The sequence below is a fragment of the Lissotriton vulgaris genome, chromosome 2_1 (assembly GCF_964263255.1).
Source record: "Lissotriton vulgaris chromosome 2_1, aLisVul1.2, whole genome shotgun sequence".
NCBI classification, from domain to species: domain Eukaryota; kingdom Metazoa; phylum Chordata; class Amphibia; order Caudata; family Salamandridae; genus Lissotriton; species Lissotriton vulgaris.
In genome coordinates, this window is record NC_141687.1 from 860946030 (window position 1) to 860970596 (window position 24567).

At 42.9% G+C, this 24567-nt stretch overlaps 1 protein-coding gene across 1 annotated transcript in view; it reads right to left on the reverse strand.

The window, feature by feature from the left end:
- LOC147731305 (putative methyltransferase DDB_G0268948) overlaps positions 1-24567 on the reverse strand; it is a 416130-nt gene that overhangs the window by 334121 nt on the left and 57442 nt on the right. Inside the window, exons 2-3 of the mRNA XM_086958720.1 lie at positions 18470-18583; positions 7535-7695 (exon numbers count right to left, since the gene is read on the reverse strand). Of these exons, the coding sequence (XP_086814846.1) occupies positions 7535-7695; positions 18470-18580 (272 nt within the window). The 5' untranslated portion in view covers positions 18581-18583. The remainder of the gene's footprint in view (positions 1-7534; positions 7696-18469; positions 18584-24567) is intronic.

A 24567-nucleotide genomic window follows, 5' to 3' on the forward strand; every position in this document is an offset into this window, starting at 1 on the left:
AAGAGTCTCTGTTGATTCCAGGGTTAGCACCAAGCAAATCAAATGTAATGTCGACGTTTCGACCCCAGAATTTCGACGTAGGTTGGTTGGCACCTTACAACGGGGTCTTCATCAGGACAAAGAGGGGGTAAGGATTGCACCAGACTTCTTCAATTAGGATCTAATGAAGATATAGGGCCAAGTTGCTCCTATGTGTAGAGTGCAACAAAACACTCCAAATGGGGGACATACAGCGTGTCCCTACTAAGCATACATCAATTTGATTCTCAGAACTACGACATCAGTGACGAATATCTGAAAGATAGAGTGAGGGAGGACAACCATAATACTGGCTATGACATAATTAGGGGTGATTGGGAAGGGTCAAGTAGCGTGATGACGCCTTTACATGAAAACGATTGTGATGGGGATGGACTTGCCCATACTGAAACAATCTTTGGTCATAGCCAGTATTATGGTAGTCCTCCCTCACTCTGTCTTTCAGATATTCGTCATTGTGAACGGTAAGTTCATGATCGCCAGTGGGGGAAAAACTCCGCTGCACATCACAAAGCAGAGTTTTCTGGACTACGCGAATGGAGCAAAGTTTAACGCCCAGGCCTAATAAAAAGCTTTACACTAAAAGAATAAGAAAAAATAGGAGCGCAATCAACAATTTCTAGTTTGAAATGATAACGATTATTACGGAAAGTGGTCGATAACCAAAGGACTTTCTATTCTATTCACGTCTTGTAAAGTGCATGGCTACCCATTATGGGCTTCTCAGCGCTATCAGTCCCAGCTGGAATGAGACTGTCTAAAAATGTTTAAGGATAGAAGTACGTTTTCAATTGCTTATTGAAGCTCATTAGTTTGACAATTAGTCTCAAGCTGGTGGGAAATGTGTTCCAAAGTTTTGGTGCTAGATATATAAAAGCACCAGTCCACATCTGGCTCTCTTGACTCTGTTGATGACAAAAAGGCCCAGATTGTTTGACCTAAGATCCCTATTACTTCGATGGGGTAACACGATGGTGGAGAATAGAATAAGCGGGCCTACTTTATGCTTTGCGTGATATGTGATACGTAGTGCCTCGCATTGTATTCTACACTGTATAAGCAGCCAATGAAGGGATTTGAGCGCAAATCGTGCTGACTGCATTTTAGAAATTCCCATCAATATTCAGGCCGCAACATTCTGGATGATTTGGAGTTCTTTTATGATGGACTTTGGGCTGCCCAGATAAAGTGAGTTGCCATAACCAATGCAAAAGAGAATTAATACTTGAATAGCAGTCCTTCGGACCTCCAAAGGGAGTTATTTCAGAGTCTTCTTTAACGTTCTCAGGAGGCCAAAGAAACTGGCAGCCACCTTCTTTACCTGGGATGTCATGAAAAGGTGTTTGTCCAGAGTAATCCCCAAACTCTTGACTTCGACTTGGGCATTGAATGTTCCCCTAGGGCCAGAGGCCAGTTGATTTGGTCCCAAAGTGCTGGATTGTTACCAATGTTCATGACCTCCGTTTTATCACAGTTTAATTTTAGACAGCTAGCTACCATCCAGTTGGACACCTTCTTTAAACAGCTGTTAAGCTTTAAAGGGGCTGCTACTATATAAGGGGATAGAGAGACAATAATCTGTGAATCGTATGCATAAAATACCATCATAAAACCAAAGGAACAGATTATATCAGACAGAGGGCAGACATACAGATTAAAGAGCATAGGGTTCAAAGAGGAGCCCTGTGGTACACTGTGGGGTGGACTTATTACTGTGTTCTGTCAAATTCAGGGCTGCTCTCAAGAGTTTGAGCGCAACAAGTAATTGCACACATCTTTCTATCCTTATGTTCATGCAAGTGTGTTCGGGGGTAAGGCCCCTTGTAAGTGCTTGTCGACATGACAAGTTTTTCTCCAACTTGGATCAAGGGGACTTGCAACAATTTCCTTCTTGCAGGGGTAAGACAGGGCAGACACATAGCATATGAATCATTGTATCCTTTCCTATTCTACAAAGCCTACATTCCACTCTTTCAAGTGATCTGGACCACAACGTAATAGAGTCCAGATTTGAATGAACTCCTAGACAAAGACACATGAATGTGTTCTTTAGATGTAACGGGTACCCATGGTCAAAGTATGGCTGGGGTTTAAAATGTTTATAAGCGTTTATAATGTGCGTAGCATGTGTCTCCCTTGCCAGGATAGCTTTAACCTCCTAGAAAGAGATTTATCTGATGATTCGGTTGATATGTTTTTTTCAATTCTTTGATTGAAATGTGCAAGTTCCAGAGGTTTCCAGCATAGAGGGATTGAATTGTGTTTTTAAATGAACCTCCTAATCCCGACTTTGATTGTGAGCTATTTATTTCCTGCCATACCCAAGCAGACACAGTGTTGGTTTTGGCCTTGCAAAACCAATGGCACATTTTGAGGAAGGCACTTTTAATGGTTCAATTGTGTTTAATGAGGCCAAATACAAGACATACCTGTGCCTGCCTGATGTGGGTTGGAAATTTGATGGTCTGCCAATAGGCCTTGGCTGCTAACAGGTCTGATGGTTTTTGCCACCTTATCTCCACAGTTTCGAGACCATATGCTACGGTGGGTATTAGTTTCACTACCATCACCTTTTGTAGTGGCCCAAGAACTGGGCCGTGCAAGGTTTGTGGTACCTTTAGGAAGCCTGATGTTAATGAGGCAGCCTTTAACTTCACAGACTCTATATGGGGAATAAAAGAACCTCTTGAGTCAAACACCCCTCTGAAGTATATGTACTGTGATGAACACACAAGTCTATTACCGCCAAAGGTCCAGGCACCTAGGGGGTCAATATGATGACGGGCGGACTTAGTCCGCCCGCCATCATACCGGGACCCAGGACTGCCGACCATAAGTGCGGGGGTTCCGATCAGGGCATTAGGATGCACCCGCCACACAGGTGGGCGCATCCTGTTTATGTACCATTGCGGCGGGCGGAGCAGAAATCTCCGCCCGCCGCAATGGTAAAAGTGCAAGTTGTGCTTTTCTAAGCACGACATGACAGGCACCGGGTGGTGCCTGCCATGTTGCACTTAGAAATGCGGGGGGGTACCACAGGTACCTCCCATGTGCACCCTCCAAGCCACGGACTCCCAGGGAGCCCGCAAGGGGCCCCGCAAGGGAGTCTCCACATGCCTTTCCACCACAGAAAAGCATCAGCAAAAGCCCATCGTAATATGGCGGGCAGTGTCTAACAGACACTGCCTTCATATTAATCATTTTTCGCCCCGGCCGCAAGGCGACCGGGCGGAAAACAGGCGGGCGGTGTTTCACACTGCCACGGTCCCCTCCGCCATCCTAATATGGCGGGGGGGAATTGGGCAATAGATGTTGGGCGGATTTCCTCCACCAGGCTGGTGGTGGCCACCGCCAGCCTGGCAGAGGAAATCCACCCTACATCGTAATGGAGCCTTTAGTGTTCTGAACTTCTTCATAAATTTGACCACTTTGGTTTTAGTGAGATTTACGTCAAGTTTAATCTGTTGTGTGTATCTGAAGAGACTGATCGGAAGGCGCTGCAATCCAACTGATTCCTGTCTCAGTAAAAGAAGGTCGTATTATTGTGTATCATCAGGGTAGCTGAATTGAGTATGAGGCAGCTTATGTTCTTTCTGTTGTGTGGCAAAGCCACAAAATGGTACCGCACGTTGTCCAAGATACTAGACGCAAGTTTCTTGTTATGTTAGATTTCAATAAGTGTTTACTGATTTCGCATCTATAACGTTACCTAATGGCAAAGAGATGTTCATTTACGACTTTGTGCAATATTGCAATGTGTAACCTATTTGGAACTCTAATAAAATTATTAATAAAAAAAAAGATGTGTGTCATGGGAAGATCACCCAATATTCAAGGAAGAGCATTGGGTAGGTTTGGCCCCAGTGACAAATCAAAAATATATAGGTTGGAAAAAAAAGGGGCGAGGATGCATCCCTGTTGCAGGCCAGCTGCCGTGAATATTTTTCTAGAGAGTTTGATGCCATCTCCCAGCTTTACACGTTGCCAAGTGTCTGTGTACAAAACTTAATGGAATTTTTTTTTAATAAACTTTATTTAAAGTTTTAAGCAACATACCCATGGCTGTACACTCAGCTGTGAGCAAGGACAGTAGATATACAAGAAATACAGTGATAATGATTCAAGATATCGGACCCTCCGCTACCCCCCTTTTTCTGATGCAGGGACTGGACATTCGAGTCAATTTACTTCCTCTCCTCCCCCTCTTCAGATCCCCCTACGTTTTCCTCCAAATTTGTGCTCATTTGGGACCCCTCGGCCATTAAATTGTGGCATAACACTCTCCAGAGCCGTAAATCATCCTCTAGCTTCTTCTCTTTATGACATTTCCTAATGTGTACTTCTTCTGCTGGTGTCCACTCGAGTACATCTCGCAACCATGCCTGATATTCTGGTGCGCGTGTCCCCATCCACACTATTGCAATTCTGCGCCTCACCAGCAGCAGCTGTTGTAGCCTATACCCCATTTTGCTATTTTTTTGCTTTTCTGAATCAAACCTAAGAGGCAGTGTTTTGGCATTCATTGAGCTTTGCTATTCACCTGGACGGTTATTAGCTTAACTACCTCCGTGAAGAAGCCGCTAAGGTCTGGACATTCCCAAGCCAAATGCAAGAAAGTTGCCCCTGCTTTATGACATCTGGGGCATGAGTTGGGTCTGTTAGGTGCCATGCAATGTCTTCTTACAGGGTGAATGTAGTTGTAATGAATTAAGTGAAAACAAGCATTACAGGAGATCATGTGTGTAGGTGCACCCACCACCTTCCAGTCCTTTTCCTCCAACAGCTCCAACAGGTCTTCATTCCACATCACATTTGCTGCTGGCATGGAAGCACTGGAGTCAGCCCTCATTGATCTGCATCACAGGAATATAATGTGCTTGCCTGTCCCACTTGTGCGTAAGGTATCTAGTGTCTGTGTGAGTCGTGGTATCAGAGGATAAGTTGACCATATTTCTTTAAATATATTGACTAGGACAACGTGTTGTAGGTATTGTCCCTGCCCCAACCCAAAAGCCCCGCAAGCCCGTTCAAACATAATGAAGCACTCACACGGATACAGTTCTGCGAGGAAGGTACAGCCTCCTCCTAAATCACATATTGACCATTACTTTCCGGACCGGTACCAACTCCCACACAGTCAATTCCAGATGGAACAGAACACACCTAAGGATTCACTCCACAAACAACTAACACACACATGCCGTCTGCCTAGCCACATAAGATGCTGTTTCAGGTGCACCCGCACCCTCCATGAATAAGGCCTTCAGTTCAGATGCTGGCACTCTGTTGCAGATGAGTCGTTTCTCCCAGTTGTCCCCCTCGGCAAACCACCTGGTTGAGTGCTGCAGTTGAGCTGCATAGTTATATAGCTCCATTCTGGGGGCCTCTAGCCCACTGCCCTGGTACGTACGATATACCGTTGCAAGAGCAACTCTACTTTGCCATCCCACCCAGCAAAGGTCTATCAAAAGGGAGCGCAGAATATTTGTTGTGTAAGGGGGCACATCGTGGGGCACATCGTATTCTGTAACATATACAGGCAGCAAGGCAGCAACACCATTTTGGCTATCTCAAGCCTACCCATTAGGGATAGTGGTAGAGTGTTCCAGAATGCAACAGAACCCCTTAAAGCCTCCAACATTTTGTTAATATTTAGTTGCAACATTTGAGAGTCCTCACCCACCACCTGTATTCCTAGGTACCTAAAGTGTCCAATCTCCCATCTCATTCCCAGTTGAGGGAGCGACTCCACCGACCGACCAGCCAACTGAGCCAGGGGAAAAAGTATAGATTTGCTCCTATTAAGTCTCAGCCCAGAGCAATTGCCAATGTCCTTCAGCACCCGTAACAGTTTCGGTTCTGCCTCTCGGGGTGCAGAGACATAGAATAATGAATCATTCGCATATAGAGATATTCCATGAGAAGTTCCAACAACATTAATACCCCAAGCGGCCAGATCTCTCCATACCAAAATCGCCAATGGCTCTATTGCCAGCGTGAATGTCAGCTGAGAGAGTGGGCAGCCCTGACGCGTCACACTCCCCAGCCTCCACTCCCCTGACCTGCTACTTCCCACCCGGACTCTAGCACCAGGTGATGTATACAGGATCTGCACCCATCTTCTAAACTTGGGGCCGAATCCAGTCACTCTAAGCTCCTCCAAAAAGTATCCCCCAGTCTACAGAGTCAAAGGCCTTTTCCAGGTCTATTGATACTAGGGCCAGTGCCTCGTCTCTTTGTCGTGTTTCATGTAAGATATGGGACAACCTCCTGATATTCATGCCTGTATTACGAGTTGGCATGAACCCATATTGATCCCCGTGGACAAAATAAGTCATTTGAGGGCCAGTCTAGTAGCCAAAACTTTACATAATATTTTCGCATCTGAGTTGATTATCGTGATTGGTCGATATGCTGAGGGTTCCTGTGCATTCCCCCCAGGCTTAAGGAGCATGACAATTTCACCCTCTCGCATTGAGGGAGGCAACACCCCCAACTCAAAGGCCTCCTTGTACACCTGCAAAAGAGGCTGTATCACCTGATCTGAGTATGCCTGCAAAAAAGCAATAGGAAACTCATCTGCACGCGGGGCCTTGGATCCCGGCATGGCTCGAAGAGCCTCCTGCATTTCCTCAACGGTACTCTGGGCATCTAACTGGCTCTCAAAATATTGATTGGGATTCCAGCATTTGGTAATTTCTGCCATTGTAGGACACCTGTGACACTATCGAAGCAGGTGTAGAACATGGTATTGGAGGTGAGGGTGGATCGTATACAGATGTTTCGGGGCATTGAGATTTGACAATGACCTTTTTCCTTTCAATGTACAGTACTCTGCTGCTTCCTAGCTGGGTTTGCACTATATAAATACCAATACATACATTGATCAAATTGCCAGAAACGTTAGAGTATTCAGAAATCATGGAGTAAATGCAAGAAACATATTTTAAAGGGTCAGTTACAAACAATAATACAATATCACCAGTCTAAGCTGATAGTTTTATATAAGTATTATTTATTTGTACAGTGCAAAGAACAACCCTGTCTAATATGTACGTCTAATCTAAAAAGAGAGGAAACCATCCCATTCATAAACAAGTAAGCAGAATGAGCTATATAGAACATTTTACAAAATGACCAAATTGTGTACCAAAATTACATTATGGCCTAACACTAAATAAAAAATCCAAAGAAAAACTATTACAAGCGTTTTCAGCATCTAAAGTTAAAACGCCACATGAATTTCTAAAGTGGGAAAAGTTTACTAAACACCTAACATAACAATCTGTTATTATTAGTTGAGTGCCTAACTTTCAGAAAGCTAGCATGAATGATTGACTGGATTGCCTGTGCCACTTTGATGCGGACCAACATGGCAATGTGGGTGCCAAGCTCAGCAGTACTGAAGATGTGGTTGTCTTATTTATTCTTGATATTGGTTCAGAGGCACCCTGGAAAATATTATACATGCAGTTTAAAAAAAAAGTCAACTTACTTGTAGCTCACATTGCTGGGGGAGATAACACTCTCTGCCTCTTCAATCTGCGATTTACTGATATCAACCCCAACAACCTTCTCAAAGTGGGGGGCCAGGATCCGTGTGCTCTGTCCAGTGCCACAGCCAACATCCACCGCAATGACAAAGGGCTTACCTTTCTAAAGAAGGACGACAGAAGAGTCTTAGCAAGTCTTAGCAAGACTATCACATGAAGGCTTGGTTCGTAAACAAAATACATATTATAGTGATACTGTGCGCCAGATGCCTCTTAACATACAATGACAATCATATTTAAATTAATCTGATCTCACTTTAATCAGATCCACATAGCTGGAGCAGATAAGAACTTAAAATATGGCCAGTATTCATCTGAAATAGAAGCAACAAAATGCATAATTCTCTAATGCAACTTACAAAACGATTTAATTAAAGCTTTTATTAATCAATATACACTAAAACAAAAAATAAGGTATATGCCATTTTCAAATCACTCTGGAAATTAAGCAACTAAGGGGTTATATATTTTTATTTCCTATTCCTAAAGAGCTCACCCCAAAAATTAAATTGACAATCATCTCGCTAAAACAATGTTTTTTTTTTTTTACCTGAGACCCAACTTAAACCTGAGTTATTCTTAGTTGTGACCATCCTAAAAAGGACGAAGACAACATAACGTACCATAACGTATTTTGAAAGGGCAGCCTCAAATCTTTGGTCATTTGGGTGCAGAATAACAAATGACTATGGCTACGCAGCTCAATGATACTCATGTTAATCAGCCTTGGAAGGATGAAAGGCTGAGTGGACTTGCCAGAATTCAAATGTATTCATGGGATTAAACAAAAGAGAGGATATATTACTCCACTAAGTCATCAGATCAGGCCTGAATATTGCAGCAGTCCTTACAGTGTGCAACTGTAATCAACACTGATGTTTTCAAACAATATATCACACTTTATTGTTTGGTTAATGTATTGTTCTCTCAGGTCACAGAGACTACAAGACTCGGGGTGAGGATGAGTTCCCTCAAATGGAGTGGTTGCTGAATGAGATCCTCCATCATTGGTGCAGTCCCCACAAATAGATTCAAGTTTTATAGCAATACTTAGTGTGTGAATACATTTTAGATGTCTATCTATATGCAGATATCTCCGCAGTAGCGATGAAGAAAAGTATAGGGAAAAAACATTCACCTGACCTAAATCTCACACAGCTGACAAACAGTAACATAGTAGGCACAAAAATGCAGCCAATGTCTTAGGCTTTGCCCTCTGTCTCTTGGAATGTGTTACTTTGCTGACTGACAGAGACCGAGTTGGACCCGTCAGCCTTAGGGTGGTCCTCCACCAAACCTTTTGCCTGCTTACCTCCTCTTTTTGCTGATTCTTTTTGTTGGCCTCAGGACTCTGAGCACTTTACCACTGTGAAACAGCGTTAGAGTACATGTGCTTCTCCCCAACACATGGTAACATTGGCTTATTCACTTATTCAGAATTGGTGTCCTTAATTTACCTGTAAGTCCATTGTATAAGGGTATACCATATACCAAGGGCTTGTAAATTAAATCCTACTGGTGGGCGTGCAGCACTGATTGTGCCACCCACACCAGTAGCCCTTCAAACATGTCTCAGGCATGCCACTGAAGGGGCTGTGTGTGCAGTTTCCTGCAATTTCAACTTGGCATCTAAAACACTTGCAAAGCCTTAAACTCCCCATTTATTGCACATATGTCACCACTAGGGTAGGCCGTAGGCAACCCATAGTCAGGATGCCGTGGAAGTACAAGTTAGTACAAGTATTTTTACGTTTTGCATATCTTGGTAGTGAAAAACATCTACATTAATTTTCACTACTATGAGGCCTACCCTCTTATAGGTTCAATCAATCAATCGATCAGGATTTGCATATCTTGGCTGCATCACCTGGGAGGCTCACTAGGCGTTGGAGGGTCCTGTTGTGGGAATCCGCTGCTTGTTTCCATTGGTTGAACATCCAGGTCTTGAGGCCCTTCTGGACCTGTTGGAGCAATGGAGCTGCTCTGAGGTGTTGTGGGAGGGTGGTCCAGGTCTTAGCTGCTAGTTGGGAGAAGGAGTGCCCTACGATGTTCGCCCAGCGGATGCACTGGGTGGCTGCTAGGAAGAGGGATTTGGAATGGAGTTCCCTCATAGGTTGGTGGGATTTCACTCATTTGTTGAGGTACACTGGTAGTTCATTGTGTTGTGACCTGTAAGCGTGGGTGAGCAGCTTGAACTGACATCTCTTTGTGACTGGTAGCCAATGGAGTTTCATGAGGTGGGGGATGATGTGCTTCTGTCTGGGGAGGTCGGGATGAGTCTGGCTGTTGATTCCTGGGTGGTCAGGCATTTCCTCAAGAGTTGGACAGTGATTTCAATGTAGAGGTAGCTGCCGTAGTTGAGTCTGTAGTGACTACAGCTTGTGTGAAAGGCCAACTGGCGCTAGGCAGGAGCCATCCGAAGACCTTTTGAGGATTCGTAGGGTGAGGAAGCAAGAGGATGAGATGGCACTGACCTGCTTCTTCATGGATAGCATGCTGTTGAGGATGATGCCCAGGTTGTTGGCATGTTCGGTAGGTTGGAAGTAAGGCCCAGCTCGGGTGGCCACCATTCCTTGTTCCATAGGGTGTCCTTGCCTTTCCCGAAGATGAGAACTCATGTCTTGTCTGTGTTGAGTTTGAGACAGTAGTTGTTCATCCCAATGGCTTCATCCTTCAGTGAGTTCTTTGCAGATGGTTTTATTGCAGAGGTTGAAAGTGCAGTAGGGGGATGGGTGGAGCTCCAGAGTGAAAGGATCTCATTTTGTATGTTGTTTCCTTCTTGGTGAAGATGTTCCACAAGGTAGGCAGGTGGAGGTGAGTGTCAGCCAGCCGCCATGGTGAGGTTGATGTTGTCTTTTACATTGGAAATTCTTTATTACACTTTCAGCTGCATTTCATGATTGAGAAGGAGTAGCTAAGTCATGTTGTATGTGTTTGGAATGGTAATGATAAATCCTCTACCCTAATAACATTGGATTTAACATTACTATTTTAGAAATTCCACTTTTAGAAAGCTGGTATTTCTCTGCTCTTAAAGTTCTGTGAGCCTGAAGCCTGTCTCCATTACATGTCTGGAGTGGGTGGCAGCTTGACTTTATGCCTTCCCTTTAGACAGCCACACACAAAGCAAGGTTGGGTGAGTCTGAGTGCCCATGACATCCTGATGGCTCATCTTGGGCAGGATGAGAGGGAGGTGTTGACACTTACACCTGAACAGGAAGTGTCCTGTCCCTACACAAAGGGTTGATAACCCCCTACAAGTCAAATAGTCTAGCGCCAGGCTGGGATGAAATTACTTTTGTGCACTTCAGAGAACCTTCTTTGAAGTCACCCTCACGTCAAAGGCAGATCTGGGTATACATACTGGGTCTCTGACCCCATGTAATCAGACACTTCTGGAACTGTAACAAACCTCTGTCAGAAGGACTGCTGTGCTGCTACAAGGACTGTCACTCTGTAAGGATTGCTTTTCTGCTATGTTGCCTGCTGCTCTCTGATCCTGCTGAGAGGCCGCTGGACTCTGCCTTGAACCCAAAGTGATCTCCTAGGACTTGTTGGCTTGCATTCTGTTTTCAGAGACTCAGGGATATCAAGGTCACATCATCTGATCCTGTGCCTGGTCGATTGGAAGTGGAACCAGGTGCTTGCTCCAGTGTAACCTACGCATCCTCTGCTTGCGTGAATCAAAACCGACGCAACTCCCCTGCTGTGGGAGTGGACCCAACGCATGCACTCAGAACCAACACATCACCTCCAGAAACTGACACATTGGAACCGTGTATCACCGCTGTAGCAGTTTGGTAAAATCAACACACCCCCTTGACTCTGGTGCTTTGTCTTCACAACCACTGCATCACCACCATTGTGAGAAGAAATTCGATGCACTACCTCGATTGCGGGATCAACATCCTGCATCTCGCTGTTGTGACCAAGATCAAGGTACTTTGCTCAATTGGTTTGCGTGTCTCCTGTATCCAGCCTGTGCTCATTATGGTCGGCCTAAACTTTTGGCTTTGCCACAGTCAAGTGCGACCAGATAACCCCCATAGGCAAGTATTGCTTCCAAGCACTAGGAACGCTTTTATTCTTTAAAAATTGATATCTTGACATCTACTTATTGGAGTTGTGTTGTTTTGGTATTGATTTATTTATAAAATTATTGTCTATTTTTCTAACCTGCTGTGGAGTCTATTGTGGTGTTTTTATTGTCTTACTGTGTATTGTGATGCACAAATACTTTACACATTGCCTCTTAAGTTCACCCTGTCTGCTCTTTGCAAAGCTACCAGAGGGTGAGCACAGGTTAACTTTTATTGTATATCCTACTTACCCCGACTAGGATTGTGGTTCCTGCTTAGACAGGGTACATACCTCTGCCAAACAGAAACCCAATTTCTAACACCTGCTACAGCTTCAACGATGGAGACAACACCATTCAAGATGGAGAGGACCTTCAAAGAGGAGGAGACAAAAGTTTAAGTTACTTTTGTTGTTAATTATTTGCAGGAACAACGGTCTACCTCCATACCCCTGCAGTGGAGGGGAGAAAGCAGCCATGTGGCAGGAGCTGACAGACTCTGACAATTCATTGTAGATATGGGTACGCACTGTGGGGACCTCAAAAACGAAGTGACAAGTCAAGAGAACGTTGGTGAAGGAGAATAGTTCCTTGACACAAGTGCACAAGGCTCACCTAAACTTAATCTCAATATTTGTAGGCCTGAGTGATACTTTAATTCTGTAGGAGTAATTTGAGTAATTTTGTTCCTTCCATGTTAATCTTGTTAATCTTCTGATGGGTAATTAACAAAAATTACTTGATTACATCTGGTTGTGTAAGTTAGAGTAATCTGGGGCAACAATGCTACCAAAGGAACACAGGAATAAATAGTGAAAATAGTGCTAAATGCACGGTTACACTTCTCACATAAAACAGCATAATGGCCCACATGCATCATTGTTTCATTTTGCACTTCCTAATTTGCGATTTTTAGGGAATCGCAAATTAGGAAATGCAAAATGGGATGCATGTACATTTTCTCAAAATATTTGAGAATCGGTAAAAATCGCAATTTTTACCGATTCTCAAATATTATGCGATTAGCAAAGTGCGAATTCGCAATTCCCATTCATTCCTATGGGCTAAAATGCCCATAGGAATGAATGGAAATTGCGAATTCGCACTTAGAATATCGCAAATCCTGATTGCATTTCAAGAGTGGAGAGGGGGGTTCAAATGACCCCCCCCTGCACCCATGAAATGTTGTTTTCGCATCATGTTGCACACACACATGTCCTAAGGACATGTGTGTCCGTAACATGAATGTGTAAAAAATGCTTTTGCAGCGTTTTTAACACTTTTTGCAAATTTACCGAGTGGTTCAACCATTCGGTAAATTTGACACCCTAATTGCGAATTCGCAATTATAAAAGTAATCATGCATTGCTTTTAAGAAATCGCAAATTTGCGATTTCTTAAAAGCAATCGCATTTTTAGAAATCGCAAAAATGTTGCGATTTCTAAAAATGCTTGATGCATTCCAAAAAGCATTTTTGGAATCGCAAACGGCCGATTTTAAGGAATCGCACCGTTTGCGACTCCAAAAATGCTTGATGCATGTGGGCCTTAGTGTCCAGCACTTTCCCTGAGGTAATATAGTTTGGAGTAAGAATAGCAAATTATATAATATATGTTTAGTGTTCAGCACCTGGGAATAGTAAATAATATATGTATAGTGTACAGCACCTTCCCTGAGGTAATATCTTTTGGAGTGAGAATAGTATATTATATATGTTTAGTGCCCAGCATCTTCCCTGAGTTTTTGAAGTTTGGAGTGGGAATATTAAATTATATATGTTTGCTGTAGAGCACTTTCACTGAGTTAATATAATTTTGATTGGGGGATAGTATATTTTATATGTGTATTGTCCAACACCTTCCCTGAGTTAATATAGTTTGGAGTGAGAATAGTAACTTATATATATTTAGTGTCCAGCACCTTCCCTGAGTTAATATAGTTTGAAGTAAGAATAGCAAATTATATAATATATGTTTAGTGTTCAGCACCTGGGAGGGGTAAATAATATATGTATAGTGTCCAGCACCTTCCCTGAGGTAATATCTTTTGGAGTGAGAATAGTAAGTTATATATGTTTAGTGTCCAGCACCTTCCCTGAGTTTTTGTAGTTTGGAGTGTGAATAGTATATTTTTTATGTTTATTGTTCAGCACTTTCCCTGAGTTTGGAGTTGGAATATCATTTTGTATCTGTTTAGTGACAAGTGCCTTTTGTGAGGTAATGTAGTTTGGAATGAGAATAATAAAATATAGTTTATTTTGGAGCAAGATTAATAAAAATAATGTATGGTTAAGTGGTAATAGTATGTAATATATGTTTATTAAAATATAATAGCAATTAAATGTAAATTATTTTAATGCAAATATAGTAATGCAAATATAGTATAAGAAACATTATTTAGGAATTAAGTACATAAAAATATTTATATTTGATTTATCTCTATATTTTCATTCAAAGACTCAAGCAAAGAAATATGTTGCATTTTATTTTATTTACAATGTTTCATATATATTGTGATAAACTGCAAAAAATTTTTTTTGAATTTTTGATATGTCACATATTTAGTACATATTTAAACATTAATATACAATATTTAAGCATAGTAAGTATGGAACAATTCTATGTTTTATATAATGTTGAAGTTGGGAAATAAGTACATGTTCTAGCAGCCTCAGATTGTATCCACATGCAGGTCTACCAGGGCAGATCTGCGGTGCAGATTCTGCTCGACCTCTCGGCGGCGTTCAATACCATCTTCCCAGTTTGCATGCTTCAGTGACTGCAGGAAGCAGGAGTCACCGGGAGGGCCCTGCATCTTCTTCACTCATAATTGCACGGCAGAACCAAAGTCGCCAGTTATGGCGTGTTCAAAGCCAAGGCCTTTGGCCTCCCTTGTGGGGTCCCCCAGGGCTCTTCGCTCAGCCCCACTCTTTTGAATCTTTATGTGAGCCCCTGGCTTCATTGGTAAAATCATTCAGCTTTCAGGTACTCTCATATGCGGATGACACGCATATCATAATTTCCATCTCCAATGACCTGCAGCTAGTTGTCCAAAAGTTCAATAATTGTAAGTCCTGCATAATATGCTCGATGAAGGACAACTCTCTTAAAATCAATATGGACAAAACCGAGGTTCTGGTTTTTGGCCCTCAAACCTCTATTTGGTCTGCCGCCTGGTGGCCCTCAAACTGCTGTACCTCTCCTGCTCTGGTTAAAATGGCTAAAAACCTGGGAGTCCTCTTTGATGAGGGCCTGTCTTTTGACTCCCAGGTGAACCGCACAGTTAGTAACTGCTTCTACATTCTTAAAAAGTTGAAGAAAGTACTGCTGTAAATACTTTTGGAGCTACATCAGCCCACAATCATAGCACTAGTTACCTTCTGGCTAGACTACTGCAATGCATTGTACATTAATGCCAGCATAGGTTCTCTGAACAAGCTCCAGATGGTGCAAAACGCTGCGGCAATGCTTATTCTTAACATCCCAAAACACCAGTCCACCAGGGAAGAAATCTGTGCCTTGCACTGCTTTCCTATCAGGAAGCGCATCTCCTTCAAGACTCTGAACTTCATGTACGAAGCTATGCATACCAACGGCTCACCACACCTTAAATCCCTGCTCCAATGGAACACTCCAGGAAGAGCCTTGAGATCCTCTATTCATAAAAAACCTGTCTCTCCCAGATGCCGTAGGTCCAAATGGGGTGGCCTCTCATTCTCAGTGGTGGCTGCTAAACTCTGGAACTCTTTGTCCCCTTCTATCACCACGGCTGACTCACTCCAGGTCTTCAGGAAGCTTCTGAAGAGCTGGCTCATTGCCTCTTAGCTGCCTGTTGCTGGTCTCTCCTCCGCTCGCCCAGCACCTTGACACTTTTGGTTTTAGTGCACTCTATAAATACTATCCTATCCTTTCTTTAAAACAAAAGATGCAGTTATCCACTGTTTTTAATACAATTTTTATCTATATATTTATTTTAACAGTTACACAATTGTTTTTATACTGTAAATATACATTAGATAAATATGTACTGTTTACATTATTCATAATATACATTTTGTAACAATTTTTTCATTGTATTTTTGTTTTCTATTTATTTGCATAATTATTACTAAATAATATTATATTTTGTATAATATTATTGAATTTGTCTCAAAAAGTATTATTATACAGCTAAGTAAGCATTTTGTAAAAGAAAAATATTTTTAACATTAATAAAATTTTTCATAATTTTTAGCAAGCAATCCAATTTTTTTCTTACAATAATAAGTTATTATGTTTTTAATGTATAATAATGAGTATTATTTGTATTGTAACATTTATTATTATACATCTTATAATTTTTAACATAACATAATTCTTTTTTTATATTAGTAATATTAATAAGTGTTTTGAAACTTTTTTTGTATAATATTTGTAATTTTATTGAATTTAATGTAGGAAAGTATTTTTGTTATTTTAATTAGGCGGCCATTTTTTTAAATTGAGTATTATTTTCTAGGCTATTGGTGTTATTTTAGGTCATTTATGAGAGGAGAAGCTCATGGGTGGAAGCTACGTCGCATAGGTTAAGGTAAGTTTAATTTATTTGCTTTTAGACTTAATTTAGAGGTAGGGCGAAGGTATTTAGCTACTATATTGTATGTATAAGGTTTGGATTTTATGTTTGTTGTGAGGTTTTGTTTGTAGTTTAATGTATGTAAAGTGTGTTGATAGTTCGGTGTTATGTTTTGTTATATATTTAATTATATTTAGAGTACGGTGTTATCAGTATGTTTATGGTCTGAATTGTTCACACTTAATAACTTTCTGGATGGTCGGATGCGAAGGCGCACAGCAAGTAAATAACACACGCATCTCAAATGTTATCGTATTTGTAAAATTCAGAGCACTTAATGTCTCTGATCAGGGAGACCTGGGGTGAAGAACAGCAGAACCAAAAGAGTTCACCTAAACAACAGATGAACACTGATGGCATAAGGGAATGGTACTTTACTGGTGCTCCTTTAGCCCTAAAAGGAATTGAGTATTGTCTATTAGAACCAGTTAAGAGGCACCAAAGAAGAGGGACATTGGGTCAACCAATGGTGAACAGGAGGACGCAGGAGGTGGGAATAAACTCAAATTATTGAATACAAAAGGTCTTGCAGATAGCGCATGCGCGCTGACTAGGCTTGACCTAAAATCAGGAATTCTTGTGAAAGCTATTTTTGATTTAAAAAACAATTCTTCCCCTTTTCGCTGTGCAACTGAGCAATTTAACAAGCAGTCTAAGAGTGTTACTGATAGCTCTTTCTCCGTAGAGGCCGTTTATTCAATGAAGTTGGGCGTGGGAGAGACTCTCTGAATAATTTGCGAGTTGGGCTGGCTTTAGTAGCGCACAATGGATTTCACTGATCAGAAGTAGCTCTCATTATAAAAATGTTTGGAGTCTCCTAGTGTAGACCTAGACATTGAAGTGAGAGAGGATGGAAAAAAGGCTATCCACAAAAATGATTTGAGATGTATGGTAGCACAGGGTAGCTGATTAGGTCTTCCTGAATGATGACTTAGTGTTGATGTTAGGAGTGAGGGGTAGGTCACACGTTTCTCATGTTAAAGGTGCCAAAGATTCTAAGCAGGCCTACCCTTTTTTCCTGTTTGGAACCATTACTATTGCGACTTCTGTATGTTTCATCACTTAGAACAGAGACTGTGACTGCGCTACAGCCAGAATGCCATTTAAAAGGGAATCACCACAAATCAGTTCTGAAACCTCAACAGTGCATCCACATCCTTTGACTGGAAAATAAATATAAAAGTGGGACTGTGAAATGATTGGTCCATAGGTCACAAGAATGGAGGTTACAAAATGTCTCTGTTTATTCAGTATCTTATTTCTTACAATATTTATAAAAGCCAATGTTAAAATATCTCTGTGAGTTTCTTTTGTTCTCTGGCTCTGATGCCTACTTGCCTTTCTCTGATTAACTAGGAATACTCCAATGACATTCAGTGCAAATAATTATAGTCTCTTTCACTCGCTCATGGCTCCTCAATGGAATACTTCCTCTCGTGGCATGATCTCGTGGCATGACACACTAGGGTTGGGATGGCCTTTACACCGTTCACCCTATTTAGGAAAAACTTGTCTGAAACGGATAGAAAAAAAATAATGACAACTAGACACTGGGAGAAAACTCCCAGCATGCGGGAGACAATCATTTATTGTTTTCCTAAAACAAACTCCATCTTTGGAAGTTTCTTTTTGAAAAACCACAAGCTTTTGAAAAGTTTGCTGGCTGGCAATCCTGTTCTACATTATTTGCACATTTGCACTGCCACCTTCAAATAGTGCATAATCTCTGCTATTTAACCAGCAGCAATGTAAATAGCCGTGGAAATTCACTCTTAACCCGGCAGCCAGGTAAACAACTGCTGCTATTGTTTTAACAAAATACAAGGTTTTGGCTAATGACATACCTAAAAAACGCAGCATTTCCAATAGGTGGTAAGTATCATCGAGTGATATTAGACATGTTAAGTGACTTGTCATTTAGACTAGAACCAGAGCAGGCTTGCTTTAAAAAATCTATAAACAAATGTTGCAACACGAGTCCAGGAATCTCAAGAGTGTGGGGCCTGGTAAATACTGACCCCACCGCAAATCTCCATGATCTTCGGACGGGCCAGCTAATAGTACGCCATCAACAGTTCTGAAACTGTAACTTCATCACTTGTGCAGAGAAACTCGCTATGAAAATATTTGTTATATGTTAAACATGTTCTTAATTACCACCAGCTTACAGTTATTTTTTCTTACCTTCTCTTCCAGGAAGGAAAGGATCATCCGTAGCACGGCATCTGGTTCACGAATCATGTATTTTTCATAGAGTTTTGAATGTTCTTTTCTCTCAAAGAATCGGAAAGCCATCTCCTATGACAGAAAGTCAAAGCATACAGAAAAAGAAAATGAAAAAACATCCTTCAGTCTTAAAGGAAACAAGGAAGTTTGAAGGAAACAAGTACTGGCAGCGTCAATGGTCTCTGAGGACAATGTTGAACAGATGGCACGCACGTTTTGCCAATGAGGAATATTGAATTTATTTTTGCAGTTGTATATAGCACAAACTCAGCCCAACAGCACATACCAGTTACATAACACAACATCATATTCATTTTTTAGGCCTAAAGAGATTAAGTGATTCGCCCAGAATCACAGGATTTCACCAGGGCTCGAACCTGGGGGCATATTATCAAGGGGGTTTATCTCCGCTTTTTTGGCTTTAAAAGCCAAGAAAGCGGAGATAAAATTATCTCCCTATTACCTAGCTGTCGCTAACACTAGTTAGCGACAGCTAGTAGGAGATAGCGACCATCTTGGGCCCCACTTTGCATGTCAGTGATATTTATCACTAATGACATGCAAAGTGGGCGTGCCAAGATGTTAGCGACTGAAAACAGTTGCTAACATCGCTATCTCCTAATACCAACTTTTGGAGATATTCGCGCTAAGCTTGAATATCTCAAAAAGCTAACACCTGCCCTGAGCAGTTCTTAGCCATGTTATCCAATGGGAGGTGGATAACATGGCTAAGAGCATTAGCTCGGTAATGCATGAATATCGCTGACTTTTCAGCGATATTCATGCATTGCGGCGATTTTTATCGCATTTGCGATAAACCTTGGTAATACCAAGGTTTATTTGTGGTAAAAATCGCCGCAGCTCTGCGGTAAATTTCTGTCTCTAACCAAGCAATAGCGATAATTATCGCTATTGCTTGGTAATATGCCCCCTGGTTCCCCAGTTATAAAGTTGGGAACTTTGGTCATAACGCCATATATTCTACCTTGGTACTATGCTTCAATTACATGACAGCTGCAACCACTTCGTCTTTCATTGGCTTGCGGGCTGGTGATCACACTTTGCTGCTCATGAGACGAGTGCCACTCTCTCTTCCAAGAACAACACCACTTCTGTTCAATAGGCAGTGCTTAATTTGAGCCTGTGGTTGCCCGTGGGGCCCACTGCACTTATTTTTGGGGATTTTCACTTATTTTTCCACATCAGATTGGGGGCTTCGGGGGTGGGAGCTGAGCCAACACCCACAGGCTTTTTAGGCAGATAACATGGTCTTGGGGAACTTGGAGCAGTTATTGGTAGGCACACTTGCGAGGTGGGTTTAGTTACTTAAGCAGCCTGTCTTTGATGTGACTGTTTATTGTTGAATATATTTCTTAATACCTGGGTCATTATGGACCATTTAGTTTTGGAAGTATTTCTCAACACGTGGCTCAAAGGGTGCTCGGAAGTTTTTTGTAAAAATTAGGACCCTTTTTAGTGTTATGGCGAGTGAGCAGAGTAAGTGGGTCTTGGATGCCCTTCTGACTTTAGATGCAAAAGAAACAATTGATGGACGGCATGCTGGACAATGCAGACATTCACCCCCAATCACAAGGTTCTGGGTTTAATCCATCATTATTTTGCTCAGCACACCACCCCTATTTGGACCAATCATATGCAAATCAGCATTGACCCTGTTCCTTGTGGGAACAGTCCAGCCAGAACTACCAAGCCAGGTCCTCCCTGGACCGGAAACAAGCATCCTAGGCCAGGTTTCAAGGCATCACCCTTCATCAGTCAGGCTAGCTTCAATCCAGTGTGTAGTGAGCACAGGACACATGTTTAGGCATACCCCTCTCACTTAGGGCAACATATGCAAAAGAAACATGGACGGAATGCTGGTCAATGCAGACATTCACCCCCAGTCACAAGGATCTGTGTTTAATTCATTATTCTTTTGCTCACCACACGACCCCAGTTTGGACCCAGCCATATGCAAATCAGTCTTGACCCTGTTCCTTGTGGGAACAGTCCAACCTGAACTGCCAAGCCAGGTCCCTGGACCGGAAACAAGCATCCTGGGATCGGTTTTGGGGTTTCACCCCCCTTCAGCCAGGCAGTTCGAGCTGGACTGCTCCCACAAGGAACAGGGTCAAGACTGATTTGCATATGGCTGGGTCCAAACTGGAATGGCACGGTGAACAAATAACTACAATGCCCTCGCACACACAAAATACAGTATAACCATATAGTAGGCAAATTACAACAGCATTCAAAGTATAGAGCTCAATTAAGACAACTGCAATCCAAAACTGTATATTAGGGAATCAGATGTAGGTTTATTGGTTCCAAAAGCCAGCCGACACGTGTTTCGGCGCGTGGGAACAGATCACTGAGACTCCTCAGGGCTTAAGACGCGACCCATCGACCTGTCTGTCTCGGTCGATGTGTCTATACAGTCTGATTGCGTAGTAATATTGGCGATTTCGTTCGAGTTTTGAAGACACTGGTATGGCGGAAGAAATGGAGGAAGGAAAGCTTCTGTTATCTACGGGGTCCCAGGTGTGGTGGTTCCCTCCGTAGTTGTGAGTGGTCCAAAGCATAAGTAATTTTAATTCTCAATCACGTGTGTGTCCCATCTCTATAATGCTGTCGAGCAGTTTAGTTAGGACTGATAACGTCAATAGTGCTTGATATTAGTGTGCATCAAGGCGTAGACCGGGAGGGGATGCTGGGACAGGTTCCGTATCTGGTGTTTGCTACCTGATGCCGGAAAGTCGTGAACATATTATCCCTCCTCCTGTGGTTCCCGGTCGCAGTTTTCCAAATATTGCATTCTGTCCATCAATTGTTCTTTTTGCGTTTGTCACCCTGAGTGGGACGGGTATGCTCAGACATGAGTCCTGTGCTCCCCATGCCACTGAAGTCAAGCTATCCTGGCTGATGAGGGCTGTAAGCTCGAAACTGGTCCTAGGATGCTTGTTTCCAGTCCAGGGAGGACTTAGCCTGGCAGTCCAGGCTGAACTGTTCCCATTGGGCACAGCGTCAAGACTGATTTGCATATGGCTGGGTCTAAACTGGAATGGCACAGTGAGCAAAAAAACTATGGATTTAGGCCCATATCTCTGTACTGGGGTGAATGTATCACATTGTTCTGCATTCTGTCCATCAACTGTTGTTTTATCATTTGTCACCCTGAGTGGGAAAGGTATGCCCAGACGTGGGCCCTGTGCTCTTTATGCCACTAAAATCAGGCTATCCTGGCTGAAGAGGGGTGAAGCACTGAAAACGGTCATAGGATGCTTGTTTCCATTCCAGGGAGGACCCGGCTTGGCAGTTTGGGCTGGACTGTTCCCATGAGGCACAGGGTCCAGACGGATTTGCAAATAGCTGGGTTAAAACTGCAAAGGCACGGTGAGCAAAAAAAAATGATAGATTTACGCCCAGATCTCTGTACTGGGGCGAATGTATGACATTGTTCTGCATTATGTCCATCAACTGTTGTTTTTGCTGCTTACTTTAGAAGCAGAAGTGAGGTCGGAGCCAAAACTCAAGGCATGAGTCCCGCGGAGGGCTCATCCCCAGAGGTAAGTGAGGGGTGGTGGTAGTGGAGGTAGTGAGGGGTGGTGGTGGTGGTGGTGGAGGTTTTGGTCTGCTCTGCTCGTTGCCTAAAATTAATGTAAGGAAGGAAACTCAGAGTGCCTGTAGGGCAGGTGAAGGAAGTGAAACACTCCCGGTGGGCCAGCCCTCCAGGGCTGCAAGGCCTCGCCAGAAGGTGCACCTGAAAATCAATCAGGAGACTGCAGGAAGAGCAAGATGCCCAGAGCACGGGGGCATCAGACGGCACAGTGTCTGGGCCACGCAGGTCTCTAAGGCACACAGGCGGTCGACTTACTGCCAGCAGAGGAGGTCATTCCTGAGGCCGAGGGGAACAGTGCAGCTTTGGAAGTATTATGAGAGAAGCATGGGGGCCGGCAGTGCAAAGATGCACTGGCGGGTCCGTTGAGCCTGTTTCAGAGAGTAGCGGTGCCCTAGGCAGAAGGGGGCAAGCCAAGCATGACACCGGACCACCGCTCAATCTCTCGGGCAGTAGCAAGCAGTCCGGTGAGGGAAACATTCAAAGGAGGATATCCTGGCAGTTGCGGGATGGCCCGAGAGACAGGCCTGCCTTGTTTTAGGACTCAGACGTGCGCATGTTGTATAGGCTCGCCATTTGCCGGCTCCAATGTTCCTCTCTTAATATTTCTCCTGATTTGTCCATTGCATGCATTCGCAATGATTCTTCCTGTGTTTAACCTTCCCCGAGAGTAGGGAGCAATTACTACTACCAATCCTCTCCTTTCATTTAACGACAACTTTCGGAACTCCTTTTTTCTTTCTTTAAGAGCCAACCTTAGGAATGGTTGTGTTTTCACTCACTCCCAGCGCATTGCCATTTCTGTAAATGGTAAAACATGTTCTTATCTCATTTCGTGTCCCGTCCTCTAATCACCCTCCTCCCTCTGTTGCTTTGTCCATCCCACACCCCCATGTCTGCTTGCACTGTGCTTCTGTGACCATCATGAAATTACTCTCCTCCACTCCACATTTTTTTATCCCATCCCTCAATCACCCTCCTCCTGTTGTAGCTTGTTCCCTCCCATGTCCCCATGGCTCTTGCCCTGTGCTTCTCCAACTGTAATGTAACAGGCATGTAAATCCTGTTCTTCTCTTGTTTTTCAAGCCACACGTGTTTTTCAATTACCAGGAGAGCATTCGCGAGGAGAGAGTGAGAAAGTCAGCAATCCCCTCCATGGTCTCCATTGCCTTGTAATGTCACATGTCTGCTCAATTTCAGCTGCCCTTCACTCACTCATTCTCACCCCTCTCCCCACCCTTGAGATAGTTACAAAAAACAGGAACAGGTCATAACAGGCTCAGTGGTAATTAATAAAACAGACTGCAGGAAGGTATTGTTTCAAGTCACTGGATAGCATTGAAAGGCGCCACATACCACCAACTGCACTCCTAGATGCTGGAGTGCATCTGTATAGTAACTATTGTGGTTAACAATACAGCACACAGTACATCAGCAAAACCTTCCATTGTCTTGCAGGGTCACATGATTGTTTCATTTCAGCTGGCCTTCACTCACTCATTCTCACCCCCCCCTCCTAACCCCTGAGATAGTTACATAAAACTGGAACACATCATAACGGGTTCGCGGGTTACTAATAAAACAGGCTGCGGGAAGGGCTAGTTTAAATTCACTATATGGTCATTGTAAAGTGACACATACACCGACTGCACTCCTAGACACTGGAGTGCATCTGTAGAGTAAGCATTTTGTATTTTACAATACAGCACACGGTACATTAGCAAAACCCTCCATGGTCTCCATTGCCTTGCAAGGTCATGTGGCTGCTTTTTTTCAGCTGCCTTTAACTCACTGATCCTCACCCCACCTCTGAGATAGGTACAAAAAACATGAACACGTCATAACAGGCTCAGTGATTACTAATAAAACAGGCTGCAGGAAGGGATTGTTTCAAGTCACTGGATGGCATTGTAAGGCGCCACATACCACCATCTGCACTTCTAGGTGCTGGAGTGCATCTGTGTAGAAACATTTTGTGGTTTACAATACTGCACACAGTACATCAACAAAACCCTCCATGGTGTCCATTGTCTTGTAAGTTCATGTGACCGCTGAGTTTCAGCTGCTCTTTACCCTTTCATCTTCACCCCCTCCCCACCCCTGAGATAATTACAAAAAACACACACACACGTCATAACAGGCTGACTGGTTACTAATAAAACAGCCTGCAGAAAGGGCTTGCTTCAGTTCACTGGATGGTTAGTGTAAAGTGCTTCATGCCACCAACTGCACTCATAGGCACTGAAGTACATCTGCATAGTAAGCATTTTGTGGTTAAGAATACAGCGCACAGTACATAGACAAGCACATGGTTTGGTATGTTGCATAATTACAAGTTAAATGCAAATGATCAGTAAAAGACTTGTTGCATGATTAAATAAACAAAGGAATTTTCAACAGACGGAACCCTGCATTTGAGACGTAATTTGGTAAATGTTGA